Source organism: Morone saxatilis, unplaced genomic scaffold (assembly GCF_004916995.1).
Source record: "Morone saxatilis isolate NCDOM2014 unplaced genomic scaffold, NCSU_SB_2.0 Contig5, whole genome shotgun sequence".
Taxonomy (NCBI): domain Eukaryota; kingdom Metazoa; phylum Chordata; class Actinopteri; family Moronidae; genus Morone; species Morone saxatilis.
This window is the reverse complement of record NW_023340095.1, coordinates 22,951,417-22,970,974: the sequence shown is the minus strand read 5'-3', so window position 1 is coordinate 22,970,974 and position 19,558 is coordinate 22,951,417. Positions and strand designations below refer to the sequence as shown.

The 19,558-nt window shown below is 39.5% G+C and overlaps 1 protein-coding gene across 1 annotated transcript in view; it reads right to left on the bottom strand.

Annotated features, from left to right (window-relative positions):
• LOC118338698 (contactin-associated protein-like 5) overlaps positions 1-19,558 on the bottom strand; it is an 87,996-nt gene that overhangs the window by 12,086 nt on the left and 56,352 nt on the right. Inside the window, exons 13-18 of the mRNA XM_035675990.1 lie at positions 16,292-16,492; positions 10,199-10,355; positions 8,742-8,869; positions 7,164-7,334; positions 6,059-6,277; positions 1,528-1,767 (exon numbers count right to left, since the gene is read on the bottom strand). Coding sequence (XP_035531883.1) covers positions 1,528-1,767; positions 6,059-6,277; positions 7,164-7,334; positions 8,742-8,869; positions 10,199-10,355; positions 16,292-16,492 — 1,116 coding nt within the window. The remainder of the gene's footprint in view (positions 1-1,527; positions 1,768-6,058; positions 6,278-7,163; positions 7,335-8,741; positions 8,870-10,198; positions 10,356-16,291; positions 16,493-19,558) is intronic.

Below are 19,558 nucleotides of genomic sequence, written 5' to 3'. Positions count from 1 at the left end.
CACTTTTTCACACCACTGTAAATAGGTATCTAAGAATAAGACATTTTTATCTACAGAGGGAACGGATCTTCTTCTATGGCCTCTTTCTCAAGTAGCCCAGAAAAAACAAACCAATCACTGCCGTGTTTTTTTTCCCCTTTTCAAGACAGAGTTGCAATCTGCAACTACATTGCTAGATGCCACTATATCTTACACACTCCTTTTGAATGGAACAAGTTTTGGTTAGCATGACTGCTTATCCCATGTACCTGGGGAAAAAAACCCTTCAAAATAAAGCTACATTATGACCTCAGTCTCAATGTGAAATCACATCACTGTGATTTCATCTGAGGGCTGAATGCCTGAAGGCAACTGAGTGCTTGATGTCAAACAGTATGTTTCTGTCCACATTTCTGCTGCCATGATGGTGTTAAGTATTTTATCTGACAGGATTTTAAATTGTTGACTGAAGACAAACAGCTTTCATATGAACAGAAAATAATTATATAAAACAACCAGTTTATAATGTAACGGTTTAGCATAGGCCGAGATCAGCTGAAAAGAAATCGGCAAACCGACTGCTCTACACCCTGCTCAGACACATTAAATCACATTATTGCCTCAACAGGTGCTGAGATTTGAAGCTGCCTTAACAAGCAAGCTTTTCTGTGTTTCATGTGATGAAAAAGCCAAATTCAAGAGTGAGTAGGGAAGGGTGGAGTCCCTCAGTAGTACCACAGTCTCTGCTAGCGGCACATCCACTGAAGCAGGCAGTCTCCAGGCTGATGCTGTTCAGCACAAAAGCACTAATATATTCATACACTAAATAAATACCAGTAAATAAAGCTGACAGTTTGCTTTGCAAAGCGGCAACATTCATTGTTTAATCATACATTTTAATGTGGATTGCTTTCATTATGTCAAAAACTCTATAACACAGAGCTTTGAAAATCACACTATCGTTTATCCAAGAACTGCATTTCACTCCTGGAAGTTTAACACCCAGAGAGACTCAGATCAAAGGGAGAGTCTATAACCTGCAGGTGACATATCTAATAGGCTCTTCACCACAATAACACAACTAACTGCGTGGTAAGAATATCACCGCAGTTGGATTATCTGTATTCTGGCATGGCTTCATATTTAACACACTGAGCTAGAGGATACTGTGTAAATAGTGCAGAGTGGTTGGCCACAGTTGCAGTTTTAATCTCTTGTCTTCAAACTCTGTAGCATGTCTGTACGGCTGTTTGCTCAGCCTGCTGCTCTTCTATCTGCACTGGGCGTTTCAGTTGTGTTGTGTTGGTGTGTCTGCGCTCTCTTCTGTGCTCACATATTGCAGGAGATAATTTGGTCTAATGCATTTTAAATGTTCTTGGAGCCTGGTGTCAGGACAAGTATTAATTGCCTCTTGCATTACTCGCATTTTTATTGATGCGCTGTAATGGAATAACCTTGACTTGATTGATTATTTGTTTGCCGTAATCAACATTAATCTATTAAAAGAACTGCATTAAAATTGGAGTTTCTGTGGTTGATCACGCTCACCTTGGTCACAGGTGGTTCCCCCGTAAGCCGACTGGGAGCAGTCGCATACATAACCATTGCTCTTCTCAATGCACCTGCCTCTGTTGTGGCAGAGGCTGCTAGAGCCGCTGCAGTAGCCGGGACAACCTGAGCTCACCCCGGGCGTCATCTTGGACCTCTCCTCCAGGTCAAAGCTCACGCCGTTGACGGTCAGTGTCCTGATGCAGCCCAGGAAGCCTCTCTGCTGAGATGCTGTTCCCCCTGAGAGGAGGATGACCGTTAGTCACAGCTAATGCTCGCTCACAGGCTGCGCTAAGCAGCTTCTGATGACTTTATAACCACAAGTCCCTTTAAGGTTGATGAGGATTTACGACAAACATTTACTTAATTCCAGTGTGCATCTAGGGCAACTCTGTAGGCACTTAAGTGTGTGAACCCTCAATTAGACTAAATATATAATTTAATGGACTACACAAGTTTCCAAGAGAAATCACTGTGAGCACATGGAGAACATATAAACATTTCTGGCATGGCAACAGCTGATAATATATGCTTCAGAGACTGATGACTTTGGATGGAAATGTATCACATTGCTATGCCTATAATTTATACTTGGAAAAAAACATACAAAACAGGTGGGTAAAATCCCCATTAATTATACCCTGAAGCTGATAAATGATACTGCTTCATATGGAGTGAAGCTTTGCCTGTATGAACTGCAGGACTTTATTATTAATTTTTTCAGGCATATATCTAATTTTTGGTATATTTTGATGGCAAAAAAAGCAGGGATTCCATACATAATGTTAAATAAATGGTAAAGGACTGCATTTATACAGTGCCTTTTTTGGTCTTGTTTTGTTTCAATATCAATCTTCTCGAAATCACTTTCATGCGCTTAGCCCGCACATACATCCATGATTAGTTAGGAGCTAAAATGTGATGGTAAGATAGTAAGCAAAAACCTTTTGGTTTGCTTTGGCGACGACCACATAGAAATGTACCTCTAAAGACTAATTTTACTTATTTCCATCAAATTGCTTTATTCCTACCTTAATGCCAAAATGTCGACATCTAAGCAAAACATTCATCCTTGTTTTTTGCAAACTGGAAACCTATCTATGTGCTCTGATTGTGTGATTGCAGTGTAATTAAACAGAAACATTACATAGTAAACTTACTTACTTACTGTTTACTGAAATCTATTATAAAGAAAATGGAAGGAGCTTTTAAATAATTAACAGCCCCATTGTGTTACATAATACACTGTATATTTTAAACATTTTCACACTAACAATCCAATGTGGAGGAATTCAACACTGATCTCAGTGTAGTGCACATCAATACTCCATTACCCACCACAACCGTTTTCTTCTGTCAAATAGAACTCTATTTAGGCATGTGACTTGTGGAACTAGTACAATGTAGGTTTTGCATAATACAGATTTATATTACCATGCAGGGCTATTATTGTCATTGTCGATTAATCTGTCTGTTGTTTGGTCCATAAAATATCAGAAAATGGTGAGAAGTGTGGATCACTGTCGCCCAAAGCCCAAGTTGACGGCAATATCTTTCGTCCACAACCCAAAGACACCAGAAAATATTCCCATTGGAGAGGCTGATCAGAGAATATTTTATTACTAGTATATACTAAAATACTATTATTAGTTTATTATCAAAATAGTGGGAAGATTAATTTGATATTTGACAACTAATCGATTAATCAACTAATTGTTGCAGTTCTCGTACCATGTAGGCGAAATCTCACAATGATATTTTGTTTGTTTCCTCAAATATATGCTTTGTTCCTGCGGACATTATTTCTATATTTGTGAACTGCCTACTTTGGCAATGAGGTTTTTGTTTTAATGCATTGATAAAATGAGTTTCTTTGTTATATTTCCACGTTATTTTATAAATGTAATTTAAACTCATTTTTATCTGTTCCAAACTAGCTATCGATATTAAAATGTAAGGGAAAAGACTTTATAACAACGTTATCCCACATTCGTATTAACTTTGTTTCTTTCATCAGAACATTTTAACTTTGATTAAATGACACCTTTTTACCTTTTTATGAAACAACTGAATCTTCACCTAGTTACAAGTTCGTCTGAGGTCCACAGATGATTATTGCTTACATTTGTCATTTCACTCCTCTGATAAATATTTTTTTTAAAGTAAACGATCCATTAAGTGCATGAACTGAGACCTAAAATTGAGAACACATTAAAAAAAACCACAATATTTTAATGGTATCTCTGTCCCCTCCAGAGGGATGGTGTATTATTAAGGAGACATTAAAATGTCAGAAGGGGAGAGAGGAGAAAGAGAGCAGCCATGCTCCTGGGCCACAGCAATAATGAAATAATAATAAAATACATTAGTTCTTCCCAGTAGCTTACAGGACAGGCTTGTATTTTTACAAGTCTATATTAGTGCTATACTCAGAGGATAAATGTACATTTAAAGTGTTATTGTTAGCTATAATCACTTCTTCTCTCAGTTCTGGCTGTTAAGAGACAGCTTTGTAGTGCAACTACACTGTAAGAGATAAGGGAAAAATTCCACAGTCCTTGATCTGTGCACTTTTAAGTTCAGCCAAGGCTAATATGAGACTGCTGTAGCCAAATGAAGTATCTCACCTGGTGGTTGTGCGTACACAAGAAGAACACATAAAGAAGAAAATGTTTACTAAAACAGCTACACTGTCAGAAGATACCCACTTGATTTGACTGACTCAGACTGCTGAAGCCTCATGCTAGCCTCAGCTGTACTTTAAAATGCATTTTGGCACAAAAGAAGTGTCTGTCTCCCATTTCTTTCAGTCGTGCTGTGAAAGGATCACTTCAAGGCCAGTTGGGAGAGGAGGGATGATTACAGCAACCAATAACTCTTTCAAAATGAAAGTACATATGGCATGGGAGTGCTGTACTAAGAAAACCTTCCCTTTTAAAGCTGCGCTGATCAATATTCTTTGTTATTAACAATGTTCTTACCCACCTGGCTATGTTGATGAATTGTGTTTGATCTTAATTTTGCAACTAGCATATGGAAACTCCCCAATAAACCATACAAAGTGCTGTGTGCAAAACCAACAATCCACTGACATTTGAAAGGTAACGTTAAACTCAGACAAAAGAAGAAATGAAAGATAAAGGAAAGGAAATGCCATGTAAGGCCATCAAAAAAGACTCCCCCTGGCCAGCGGGCCACTGTGTTCAAGATATTATTTGGACAGTATTGGTCTATGATTGAATGGAATTGTTTTCTGTTGAGGAAGGGGAACAGATTTGGAGATGGTGCCTTGATGCATATATGAGTCGATTTATCTGGGTATGCTGAGCAGTAGTGTATGGAAACTGAATGTTCTTGTACTGTGGTGTCAACTGGGGAGCTCATGACCAACAGTGGACATGCAGATGCCTGAAAACCAATAACTGTGAATACTTGCAGATGAGATAGTAGAATTAGATAGTTTTGTCCCTGATCCAAGTTGAGCTCCCGAATGGCACGCAGGTTTCAGTAAACTAATCATCTTTAATGGGCGTAACCATTTAAAATTACTATTGAATAAATAACTGTACAACCTTTTTCTTCTGTATTACGTGTGGTTACATGTGGTCTAGGGCACTCTTAAGTTTTGATCTTACCTAAGAACGGGAAGTACGAAAGTATTGATGAATGCCTCAAAATGTACAGTATGTAGGGCTGTCGCAGAAACTGCAATAATACAAGCCAGCAAGCAACCGCATGTGATGCCACATCATCATGTCATGTTCAGTATTTGTTTTTTCAGATGGGAAAACGCCCCAGAGCGGTGAAGCTAAACAGACTCTACACAGCAGAAGCACTACTCGGTATCCCTCATTTCACAGCCCTGGATTACAATACCACACAGGTGGAAGTGACCCTTAACTGGCAACTTTATTCGTCTGAAAGTCGCCAGTTAACAGGGACACAGATGGAGGAGGACAGAGGAGGGAGACTCCAGTTAATTAGTACAAGCTGGAACTGAAAAGACACATTATCCTGTTGTACAAAATAATTGGCAAAAATGACAAAAATGTAATAGTAATGCTGCGCTGAACCACCCTGCGTACAGAGGAAGCAATTTCCACTGTGGTGACTAACGATTCATGCATGAGGCCCACTTTTTTGGTTTAAGTTGCCTGCAAATTTACTGTTTTCATCAACATCATTTCCATCAGCAGGAAGTGGTATGCAGTACAGAAAAAAAAAGCTCTCCACTGCACACTACCATCTAGCACAGACCAAGTTAGTCACTACTGTAGCTGGTGAACATAGCATTTAGCAGCTAAAAAGCCAGATATTTCCCTGTAGATTTGGTGGAGACCAAAAACTGAGTGAATATTAGACCACAAACAGAACTCCAAATGACTGCTAATGTTACTCTTACACTTTAATGTTATATTGATGTTGTGTTTGCTGCACTGCCTTTCCAAAATGGCCAAAAAACTCAGTTAATGCAGGTTTATATGAACCCTGGTCTCAGGTGGAGGTGTATTCAGTCTGATGGTGACCCTACCTACAAACAGCTGGCTGTTGAGCCGTAAGCGGGGGTGTCCATCAGCTGGAGCCTCCAGGAAGCGAAGGGGGAGCTGGTCGACCTGCAGGGAGGCCTCCTTCACGTTGCGCTCTGCCCTCACGTAGTGCCACTGCCTGTCATTCAGAGGGAGGTGGGACTTCACGGACAGCACCACCGGACCGTTTCCCACATCAAAGGAAAAAGTCACCGCCGAGGGAGCTGGGAGGTCAGTGGGGAATCGTACACACACACACACATACGACAGCCAGGTCAGACTGAATGTGATATTAGGTGTTTTATGTCTTCTCTGTCCTGCCTTTCTGATGCAATGCGATACAATGCTGCTGGGAAAACTTGATGACCTGAATAGATTTATGAGGGAGCTCAGCTGACAGCTCGTCAATATTTCACAATGTCTCTGATGCTGCAGTAATACATAATGGCTCCAAGTATCCTGAGAACTCTTGCCTAAGATTTGCACACACTGTAATCAACAATTACACACCTTTTTAAACAGTTGTAATAAATAAACTAATCCACTGCCACTTGAACTACCTCTCTGAGGACTGGATATATACTGTGATTATTAAATATGCTCTATGGTAAGTACAAACTCACGCCCCTGCAATTTTCTTGCAATCTTAAGAACTACAGTGTATTTCTTTATTGGTGCTCATGTAAACCAGTATTTTTTTGTTTTTGTTCTCTTCTTTTCCCTATTTATTACAGTAAATCTGTGAGGCAATGTAATGAATTCCTGCTTCTTTATTCATCTGGCGTATTCATTAAGGATTTCAGCTTCTGCAGTAGTAAGAAAATGCTTTTAATGTCTCCTATGACAGCATGACATTGCTGTTGACTGTGTCATTAGGATTACATCATGCTGTGCAGACCTGACAGCCTGCTTCTCTGGGAAATTAAACTGTCAACTACAGTGTAGCTGGCATTTCCGTCTGAGAATAGCCAAATATATATATATATATATATATATATATACTGACAGCTTTTGTGGGCATTCTTATGTATGACTGTTCTGTGTTCATGTCCTTGTCATGTACTTTGTGCATGCTGCACTTCTCTTATTCTGGTCGATTGTTTGACTCACAGCTGAGCTCCACTCGGATGAAGTCCTTGAGGCCCAGGTTCTCCAGAAACACTCCTGAAGGAGCACTAGTCTTGAAGTAGAAAGAGATATCAGAGGCGAGTTCAGCCTGTAGGGTAGGGAAGTAGAGATAGGAGGACTCTTGGTAGAAAGACGCTGCATTCCATATAGACTCTGAAACAAAAGGGAAAGGGAAAATGAAAGCAAAGTGGAGGCAGGAAGATTACAGTGTCTAATTAACTCCTTGCTTCCCTGAATTGCATCTTTTCCTCACATTTGCAACAATGAAGTACAAGAAAGGAGGGATTTAATGAAACATGACATCTGAGTGTTTCCAATGTTGACTTCTGGTAGGAAACAGGAAGCAAATTGTGGTCTCTGGTGTCAAAATTCACACATGTTCCACAGCCGACCATCTGTCTCAACCTCCTCCCTAAGAGGTTTTGAAGTGGTATAACAACATCACTGTATTTCCTTTTCCATTCAAAGAGCGCAGCCATTATTCATGGAATTGTAAGAGATCCATTGTCAGGCAAACATCTAAATAAATAACAGTTTTAAGCATGTTAACTATTTGAACCAACAACGAGTGCTGTTTTCAGCCGGTGCCGGCATCTCCTGAGAGGAATGCCTATGACGTTTGTTAGGAGAGCTTATAGCTATGTGATGCTGTGGTATCAGAGTTAAATGATCATGGCAAAATACCACAAAACTAAATCAGTTTATCTTAGACAAAATACCGTGAAGCCCCTCCGACTCTCTTGGAGGCTTTCCTGGCCCCAGCAGGAAATAGGCTGACATAGGAGCTGAACAAAGGAATATTCCATGGTTTACATAGTTTTGCGGAGTTGTTGTAAGCTATTTCTCCTGTCTACTTCTGTTTTCTACTATCAGTAAAGTATTTTCCTTATTCTATTTATTATACAGTACATGCTCATACACTCATTATATAGTTGTCCAAATTATGATAAGAATGTCTCATAATGTGCAGAAATTGTTTAGTAGCCGGACCAAAAAACAAACTAAAATAGGTCACATCACATGTATATTGTTGCATGAAATATTCTACATGTCTTGTCCATAATTTTGAACATACTTCAGCCTGACACATTTGATGTCTTTAGGAAATGGATTTAAAATAAAATCATGGGGGTTTGAACTACATTTGACTGCAGATGAGCTGCTAAAATTTCCCCTGGTCTGTGTTTACAGCTCACTCTGGGACATGCAAGCAGTAAATATCTACAATCTCTTTCATGTTCCAGTGCTGCTGTCCAGCTCTGCTTCCCTCCTGAATTTCCCCTCAATCTGGTAGTCCTGCCTGGCTGCACAACATGAGTTTGTATAGATGGACCTCCTGGTAGGTCCAGCAGATTTTAAGGTTATAGTCCACACAGCCAGTTTGAACAGACTTGAAACAGAACAGATGAAGTTTAACTCTCTATCCCTGGATAAGCACACAAGGAATAAAGACATCATCTGAGCAGGGTTTGTGTCTGATCAACAATAAGCCTGGGAATTAAGGCCTCCATCTGCAGCCAAATTTGGCACGGCAGCTTCAACACCGAGGTGATCACCTACTGTCTCCATAACAACGCAGAGGGCCGATGTGGTAGACGGCCTGCGAGCCCGTTCTGTTGGTGTCTCCAATGACTATCTGGCTCACTGGTAGGTGGTCTTTATAGGAGAGGACTCCTGTGTCATTAGCCCTGTGGCAGACAAAAAAATTAAATAAATAAACTGTAATACAGAGCCCTCAGGGCTGGATGCCTTTATGGGGGTCCAGATAAAGGCATCCATTCTTCTGCATTAGCACAGAACGCAGAGTAAACACATTAAAAAGGGAGCAATCTATCACAATGCAGACAACTGCCGCTGGAAATATGCAAAGTGAGCTGAATTGAGAGAAGCGGAGAAGGAGTGGATTAACATACCATAAACAAATACACCAAAACTATGATGCAGCCTTTGTTTCATCATTTGGAAATTATAATTAGTACGATCATAATTGTAATATTATGTATGGGCTGTGATTAATCAGTTCACAGTCAACACTGGTTCATGAAATTGTTGAAGATAGATGCAAATAGATGCAGAAGAAAAACTGGTCCTCTGTAAATGGTTATAGCAATTTAGGAATATTCTTTAAATGTCTAATCTATGAACTTTCTACCTCGGTAGTATTTATCTCTCGTATGGATAGATTATGGATATACCATAGAGTGATTTAAGAGAGATAATTGTTATTGATTTCTTTTTTTTTTTTCTGTAGTTGGTCTGGTTAATTCATATTTGGAAGCTTTTAGAACCCTTTAGATGAGGGAGGGGATACTATATGTGTAGACACATACTCTACTTGTAGTGCTTTTCCACCAAATTAGCTCTAGTTGTAGTTTATTTGCATCAGCTTTGAGTGGAACCTTTGTAATCAGATCGTTAACAAAGGGATATAGGCCTTTTCCACTAACAGAGAACAGGCTTCATTCTGGTTTGCACACCCAGTTTGAAACTGTTCAGAGCATTTTGACTCAAATTAAATTGCTTCTGAACCCAAAAAGTTGGTTCCCAGCTGGAACCAAAAAATGGCAGGTTTTTCTTGGGAAGTGGAAGTGTCATATTCTACAGATAGTTGAGCAACGCCTTCTGCATCCATTATTACTATGGTTCCACTCAAAACTGGCAGACATGCAGGCTGGTTCACTGGATAGCCAACAATCTTGAACGGAACCACAGGTGGAAAAACAGGTACACCTAATGCAGTCTAATACAACATTCCTGCTATAAATCCTCCTTCATGAAGGTTTTAGAGAGGTGTTAATTCAACCGTATGTTCATTCTGGAGGCTGCAGCTGTGGTGCTGTTAAACTCTATTGCATCATTCAGACGAGTATTACTGTTATTTAAACCTAGCCTCAATAATACGAAAATGGTGGACAAAATGATATACACATCTCTTTCAATAAAAATATATTTTCAAAATACAAAATAAGAAAATAAGAAAAATTATTTTAGGGCAAGAAATGACATATTGCATGTACCATGTGTCTGTGTCAGCATCACAGTTACAGAAGTAGTTCATGTCCATGCAGTTCTCCTCCAGGCTGCAGGAGCACTGCTGAACTCCAGGCAGGAAGCCTCCCCAGTAGCTCCGTCTCTCTCCTTCCCGGTCCAGCCACCAGGACAGGGGACTGCCATCTGCAACAATGCAGCAGACAGTCAGTGACCGCTGCAACAGCTCTGCCATTGTGCCACAGCCCAAGCCCAAGTAGGTCAAGGTCATGGGTTATATTTGGAGGATTGCATTGTTCTGTTTCAGTGGCTTTATCTTGAAATGCAAAAAAAAAAGTATATATGGAAGTACAGAAAAAAACCAAAGGCTTTATAGATAAACATGCTGCAGAAATCCTTTTCTGTCGGAGGCAGCTGTGCCGAGAGGCTTATATAATATGAGACATTAAAAAATAAGAATAATATCAAGAAAATAAAAGCAGAAATGAAGGTAAATAACATAACCTCACAAAATAAATACAAATGCAGGTTTATATATTTAGAACATTTGCGATCAAGTATTCAAGCATAGGGAAAGAGAAAAAAACTATTGAAGCACACTTTATCAGTTTGCACTTAAAAATAGAGCAATAAACAAGATATAATGTTTGCTGAAGACAATTCAACAATTATTAGTTGAGAGTCAGCAACCGTTTTCTGACATTACATCACTGTGGTTAAGATTTGGTTAAATTTAGGCACAAAAAACATCTGGGTTAGGGTATGTTCATGAATTCACAAATGCTCTATAGATCTATATTCTGTTAAACATATACAGACAAAATGAAACAGTGGAAATGTTATGAATGCTCATTAAATCTGTAGAAAGACTATCCAACTAAAGTGTTAGCAGATATTCACATGCATAAAACATGTTTAAATACTGTCAGACTTCATACACACGTTCTCTCACAACTCCATGTCATAGCTAAGTCATATGCAATACACACACACACACACACACACACACACACCTACACACACACACACAGTAGATTTATTCTGCATTGCTTTATTTGTATGCAACAATGTTTATCTGTATGGTCTCTGTTAAACAAACAAATAAATAAATAAAACCTGTGCTGGAGGCTGAGGGCTTTCACAGAGACCTTTCCGCAACACTCAAACCAAGATAAACACATTAATTGACTTTCCATCCCTTATGCTATTTATTTATATTTGGAGGACAAACAGAGAGAGTACAAATGGGGAAAGATAAGAATGAACAAATAAAGTCAAAACATTTCTGATAAATCTCTTAAATGTACCTATCTCCTCATGAATTGTGCACTTTAACCAAAATGGCTGTTTTTGTTTGTGGCATAAATGTATTTGTTTTAATTTTCTGCTTGGCATTTCATGACACATTGTCTGTGACTGTCAATGAGGAGACAGCCATGCCATAAATGCACAAGTCATTGCCTCCACTATGGGGTTAAGTGGTCCAGCTTCAATCATCCGTCACACAACGTGACCCTGCATTGCAGATGAGGCCAGCGTGCAAGGAAAAGCCCATTAAGCTATGTCACAATACATAATCAAGTGTCACATGCTATGGTGCTTTCTTCCTACCCCGGCATACATTATAGCTGCATTAGGCAAGGTTTTTATATGTGGATACACATATTAGATGTCCCATCTCCATCATCCTCTGTTTGCCCATGTGAAACTCTGCTCTTGTATATATAACACTCCCTGGAAATCCTCTCCAAACAGGATCTGATGGCCTACGACTGCCTAATAGCACAGACCAAAATTCGAAGGACAAAAGTTACTTGTACTCAATGGTGAAACACAGGCACTGGGGGAAATAATGAGGGCTTGAGCAACACTGGCCAGCCAGCCAACATTTGCATTACAAAGGCCGAAAATAATACCAGCTGCTTTATTGTCTTTACCCTCTATCCCTGTCCTTGCACTCACTGCAGACATACCGCATCCCTTTTCCTTCCTATTCTGCTGCTTATAGGAAGACTATTCAGACGCTGAACAGGTGCACAAATAAGGCAACAATCAATACTTCCTGAAGGAGAGGTGAGTCTCACCCTCTCCCTCAAATTGGCTGGATATTGACAAGACTTGTTCACAGCAAGAAAAGCAAATGCACCTTGCTCTCTGCTCTACTGATATGAACGGAAACCAACATTTTGACAACTGCTTCACAAAACCACACAAGCACCTGGTAGAGTCTGCAATGTTCATTACACCTACAATACAAAGGAGTTGGCAGCAAACATGGTGCTAGAGGAATACTCAAACAGTCAGACATACACACTCATTTTCTACTATTATTCAGAATCGTAAAATATTCCAAATTTGATACAGGTCATGTAATCAGAATATTCTGTATATTGCCAGTTAGGCCTTATTCCAAATGTAGAATTTTCAGATTAAGACATTTTATTATTATTATTCATTATTATTTGGCTTTTAGGAGGATATGTACACTGCGCATTGGAAACGTGTCTCATTTGGGGTTATAAACTGCAGTTTCTTCACAGCCTCTTGCCTGTTTATGGTCAGCTCTGCCTCTCCCTCGCCAAGAGCCGGTTCTCTGGCTGTCAAAATGCAAAGAACTGGTTTAGGCACTGGAGATGAGGACCAGAACCAGCCCTCAAACTGCTTTAGTGGAAAAAGTCTCAGTGTTGTAAACAAACCAACTAGCCAACAGTTTGTAAGGCTGAATTAGAGATGCATATACAAAAGAAAAGTCCACATTTCTGGTTGGAAGGAGAAACACGCCTACTTTTAAACATTATGAAAGACATAGATATCAACAGGTTTTTGGATATGTGCAAACATCGCAACACCAACCTTTTCAAGAGGGTGGTTGGATGAATAAAACGGGGAGGTTCACATGATCAAACAAGTCCCCCACCAGTGGAAACCTTTGACTTTCTTTAGTCATGTAAACAGCTTAAGTAGGAATATTGTATTTTTGGAACTGGAATAATTTGTGCATGTAAATGTAGTCAGTGGCATTTCACACTGACTACAGAAATTTGGGTCTTTCTTCTGTGCATGCGTGTCTACTCCAGCCTTATGAACAGTTGGCTATCTCCTTTGTTTACAACATACAGAGCTGACCGTAAACAGTCAATAGTGCACTGTACACATGTCCAAAGAATACCCCGAAAACCTGAATAATATCGGCATACCCACGTCTTTTAGTCAATGAAATGAAAATAATAACTGAAATACTTCAGTTTCAGTTGATAGGTCTGTTGATGGTGATATAACATATCATGACATTCATTTGGCAGACACTGTTGTTCAAAGCGATTTACAATAAGTGAAATTTGAACTCAACAGGAACAAGAGCTACTTGTCATCCAAAACTGGTACTTCATAAATCTAAAACAAGAGCGCTGCAATACAAGCGCTTTCTTTAATTTAAAAAAACAAAACACATTGCGGCAGCTGTTGGTTGGATAGGCCAACATCATCATTCTGAGATCCTATCTCTAGCTCTGTTTGTATGAACCACAACCAGTCAGAGCAGTCTGGTGGATACAGATGAGTCCGTTGCAAGCTTTAATGAAGGCTTTCTAAATGCCAAGTTGCCTCATACAGTATACCTAAACAAATGCATCAACGCTGGCAAAATGGATACAAAATAAGAATGTGAAAACGAGCACGACTGAAGAGTACACTAAGCAGAGCATTAAATCGCTGTTGTGAATGTTTGTCACGTCGCTGTCATGTTAAACAGAGTTGCTTCTAAGCAAACTTAATTCATTATGGGTGTTAAATAAGGGGAAAAACAATGCAAATCAGGCCACAGTTGAACAGTGTTTCAAGGACATTGAATGACTGAACATCTGTGTGAACAGTAGAACAGAGAGTGACAGGAAAGATGGCAGAGAGGGGACAAGTGATACAGCTAAACTCCACAACTGGAGGTGAACTTCAGAAGTTCTTGGCACACGCCTGGATCTATAGTCCCAGTGGGCTCCTTTGAACAGCTGTGGCTGTTTTTTTCATCCCCTGTAAATTAGCATGGTGAGTGCAATTTTGTCCAATAATTAATCTGAATATGCTGTAAAGTATGTTTGCTGTCAGAACTGATATTGCTTGTGTCTACACGCTCATACAACAAAGGCAACAATCAAAAAAAATGTTGACTGTTTCTTAAAGTGTTCATGCAGCTATAAAATTGCCTGTTTCCCGTCTCTCTTTGATGTCTGGTGTAATAATGAACTTGTTTGTACATGCATGGCACCCAGGGAATGGTGGAATCTGGAACTTCATGAATGTTTCATGATTTAAGAACAAAATGTTGTTTGGGGCCACCATAGGTGCCGGAGCGGTTCAAGATGAATGCACACAAAAAGATTGGAGACTGCCTTTCTACTTATTGTGAAAATATAACAAGAGGAGCGAAGGAGAAGTCATGGTGTTGAAGGGACAGCAGCTCCCAATGTGACAAAACACAAGACCGCCTGGCTTTCAATTCACAATGTAACAACAAACACTCCCCTGATGCTGTAAAGCACGGAACATTCAAGACGAACAGCGTCCGCACTGAGGCTGTGACTTCCACTTGAGCTCTGTATGAAAAATGCAGACACCTCATTCATTTGAACGAAGCCAATGCGGCAACTCAGTGCCAATGCAGAAGGCTGTGGCAATAAACTGGAATCATTTCATATATTCCTGGTAGAACACTTTGTAACTAGAACACTATGTTTCTATAGTTTACCTTACAGTCGTAAGACGATACAACAATAGAAATAAATCCTGTCTCACAGTACTACAAAGCCTTGTGCAGTGTTTTGGCAACGCTACACCCAAAACAAATCTGCAGACTCACTTGCTAACATTAGCTTGCTACCCAAGTGAAGCAGCGGGACTGTCACGTTTTTTTGTTTTCTTTGGTTATTTCCTGTTTTATTTTGTGTGTGTTGTTTTGCTTCACTTCCTGTCTTTGTCTGTTTCCCCTCCAGTGTTGATCGTCTGCCCCACCCTGTGTCTTGTTATCCTTCTCCTCACCTGTGTATTTCGTCTTTGTGTTTTCTTGGTTCTGTCAGTTCATCTTGGTTTTGTTCATGGTTGTTTGAGCCCTGGTTACCTTGGTTGCTTTTTCACTGTGTTTCTTTGATGCTTTTGCATTACTTGGAGCTGTTTACCTGCACATGCCCGTTTATAATATGATCATATTAAATCACCAAATTCATCCTGTTTCCTGTGCTGTCTTGCATTTGGGTCCAATCCTGAGTTTCCTAAGTTGTGACAGGAGCAACGTCAAGTGTACAACCGTGTCTGACTGCTACTATTACGAACAAATTGTGTGTCATTTCAAATTCCTTCAAACTTTGAAATTTGGAAAAAGTGATAGCCCTGCTTTAAACGCATTAACTGTTACTCAAACTTGACTTCCTGGATCATAACTGAACGGTACCGTAAGCCAGGGGCTCCCAAACGTTTTCATGCCCAGGGCCCCCACAATAGATGCACATCAGAACGTGGACCCCCAATTTAAGAAGATTTTGTCAAAAGGAATCCCCTCTGAGTAATTAAAAGTGATAAAGATTAAAAAAGAGTCAGTGATTAAACTGGGACCACTATAAATTACAATCAATGAAAACAGCAGGCTCTATTTCTTGCCTTCCTTTTCCAACTTCCAAAAAAATTGATAAAAGTTAAAATACCACTTATAACCCACTCAAGGATCCCTGTTGGTCCCCAGACCCCAGTTTCATAGCCACTGCCTTAAGCAGTGTCTTTTTTGGCTGCTGAGTCTCAGCTGGTTAAAGTGAAATAAAAAAGTCCCCTGTGCTCAGTTATCTTTTGGTATATACTAAATATATGGGAAAAAAAGACCAGCTATCCCTGGCCATCATATAAAACCAGACCTGACTGTTCGCTTGAGTTGTAGTTTGCAGAGCAATATCTTCAAAGAAAAAAAAGACATTCTAATTTCTGTTTCTTCTTACTATGGCTTTCAAATCTTCGTTCACTCCCCTCCTGCTCTCTGCGACCACCTGGACTGTGTTTTAATGCAGCTACACAAACAACTTTTGAAACACTGATTTGATCTCAGCTCAGTGCAAGTTGGACATTCAGAGGAACACAATACTCACCTTTTGTATTAAAGAGGCGGGACTTCTTGCAGTCGTAAACCACTTCCTGTTGACACTGCTCTGACCCCGATACGATGGCTTGAAGTTCTTCTGCTGAGGCACTGTAGTTGAACTTCATGATGTGAGGTTTGAGAAGAGAGGAGCCCTGGACTGTGACTGGAGCCGTGCTATTGTGCGCCAACACCGTCCATACCTTCTCCTCTGAAGGAACAAAGTTAATCTGTTAGTGTGGACCCACTGCAAACACCTTCTCTACATACATGTTAGACTGCTAGTATGATCTTATCAGCAACAACCAAAGACATATGTGGAAACAGCCGCATTTCCACCAAAAGTATCCGGAACTTTTAGTCCCAGGAACTACTTATGGAGAAATTAAAGGGTTCCTCCAACGTGTTTCTACTGCATTAAAGACTAACTGGTTTGGAACTGCACTTTTTTATTTTTTTTAAATAGTGGCTGAAATAAAATGCTACGACTTCTCTACCAATCACAAATGTTCAGTGCATCAGGCCCCACCCCTAAAGTTCATGTACTTTTGGAAAGTACTACCTCTCAAGCAAGGACTTTTTGGCAGGTAAAATAATGTCCCCGGAACTTAATTTATACCCTTTATAACCAAAGGTTTCTAGTTTCCTAGGAAAAGTTCCTGCGGTGGAAACAAAGCTAAGGTTAGCTTGTTAGCATGAACCAATCCAGGAGATATGTTACACAAGCCTGTTTCCTTACAGACAGGTTTTAGGAGAAAGCAGATTAATCGTCATTCACTCCAAACACCTTCTCTAAATAGGCTACATGTTTTACTGTTAGCATGATCTCATCAACACCTTTTCCCGTACTTACAAAATAATGTGTTAGCCTGTCAGCATGATTTCACTGTGCTGACCTTCAAGAAAAAATCTTTTATTCTAAATACAAACCAAGTGTTGTATTGTTAACGTGAATCTAAATAAATATAAAGCACGTGTCTGTTAGCATAAACCCGCTCCCTGCTGGTGTTATGTTGGTATGTGTTTGCATGGACAATTCACTCACACCCTTTCCTCTAACTGCAAAAGCACACATGCATTTTTTTGTAAGTTTATTTCTAGGAGCAAATGTCACAATCTCAGTTATCATGAGGGGGAAACATGAGATTTATCATTTTCATAATTCATTGTTACATTCAATTATTAAGTCACACCCAGGTTGACAGAAACATAGCACTTTAGAATTCCCATAGCTATAGCACCACCATCATGGCAAACGTTCCCACAAAAAAGAAGCACCATACTAATAATTGTGCAAAACAGGCGAGTCTGAAGCTGAAGTTCACAAATAAAAAGTGGGTTAATGAGCTGATAAATATATAATACAGTAGGTGTTTTGATTTATCATGTTGCTATGCAATTGCTTTGACCCATTTGCGTGTCATATATTTACTGTACATCTCAGCATCGTGGTTCATTAGCGAGCGAGTGAGGCATTCTGTGTTGCCGGCTGAAACATCAGTGCGACTGGTGACATTTCACAAATGTTTGCAGTTTTGTGTCTGAAAACCCTAATGAATGCACTTGTTTCCAAGCAACAGTTCTCTATCAGCCTTCTCCATACCCAATCTGTGAACCTAAAACTTTAAACATCCTGAAAATAAACCTTACAGTAACACAATTAACACAGCAGAAGAGCTCTTTTTGCCAACAGTCTGCATTTGTTGCTAACAGAATAAGACACTTGACTGCTTGTGAGCTGATTTCATATACACTTACAAAAGACAGTCAAGAGTGTGTACAGTAAAATCAGATGTTCGATTTCCATCCCCACTCACTTTTCATTATGTGTATTTCATGTGTACTCTGCGCTTGAGAAAATCCCTCTTCGCTTTATGATTATTCACATCAGGCTGTCAGGCTTAGAGTTATTTACATTTCTAATAGATTCCTTAATTGAGGTCAAGTTGAGGCATATCTGCTGCCAAATAATTCATATCTGTGCGGGGAAGACAAAGCACAAAATGCCAGAGCCAGACAGCAAGAGGTGGCAGCGCTCTCCTCTGTAACACCACCGGCATGTTAACCTTGCAAAGGACAAATTAACTGAGGAAGTTGTGACAGCTCAGTCATGAATACTGTCTCCACAGTGTCAAAACTTAACCGAATATGTTTTGTCCTATATGTCACGAGGACTGTGGATCAGATTGTGTCCCTCTCCCTGTCTGTCAAATGTCACATCTCAGGTGACAGTTCAGGTGATACAGAGCGCTTTGTGTTCTTGCCATCAACACATCACACGGATACATCAGATACAGTCTGATGGGGCGATAAAACGTAAGGTCCAAGTTTCAAAAGACCATTGCTTCTATGCTATAAACATTGAGCTAGTTACACAAATCCAACTGTACTACCAAATTATGCTAATACTGTAAATAATTAAAGGTCAAATGGTAATGTCATTCCTGTCTCCAAAACTCAATGGATTGCCATGAAATTTAGTATGGATATTTGTGCTGGCCAGAGAATGTTTGGTAATGATTTTATTGACTCGTTACCCTCAACTTTCCTTTAGCGAGAGGCCAATCGTTTCTCCTTGAGCAATACATAAATACCAGGACATGGTATTTCAAAAATCAATGGGCAAATTTCTGTGAAATCTGATGTGGATATTCAAGAAAATCCAATTGAAAGGGGCAGCTTGCTGTGGAATTTATTACACTTATATATAGCACCACCCTCAGTTCAAAATGTCAGTGGCACACAAAATGTTTAATTTTGTAATTTAATGGCAGACCACCATGAAATTTACCAAACAGATTAGTGCTCCCAAAAGGATTAACCCTTTTGACTTCAATGACCCCACGCTTTAATGAATATTGCAGCCTGTAGTGGCCACTAGTGGGGCTTTTGACTTGTATGCTTGTTAAGTTGTAATCTTGTCATGACATTTTTTAAGATTGAGAAGCCACAACCTCTAATGATTTTAACTAACTGGATTATGGGTTGCTTGCAGCATTTAAAATAAAGTATAAGACAGGATAAGGCGGGATGTTATATAAATAATGACGGTGGTGGTTTTGGACCCAATTATAGATTAATAGACTATTTAAGGGTGTTCACATAGAATAGAATAGAATCCCATTATTGTCACTATACACATGTACTATGAGATTAAAAGCCAACTTCAATAGCAGTGCAAAAACTGTAAGAAATATAAAAAAATATACAGTATAATATATATATATATATATATATATATATATATTTGCGATGCTTTGCCCTATTGCTGCTGTGT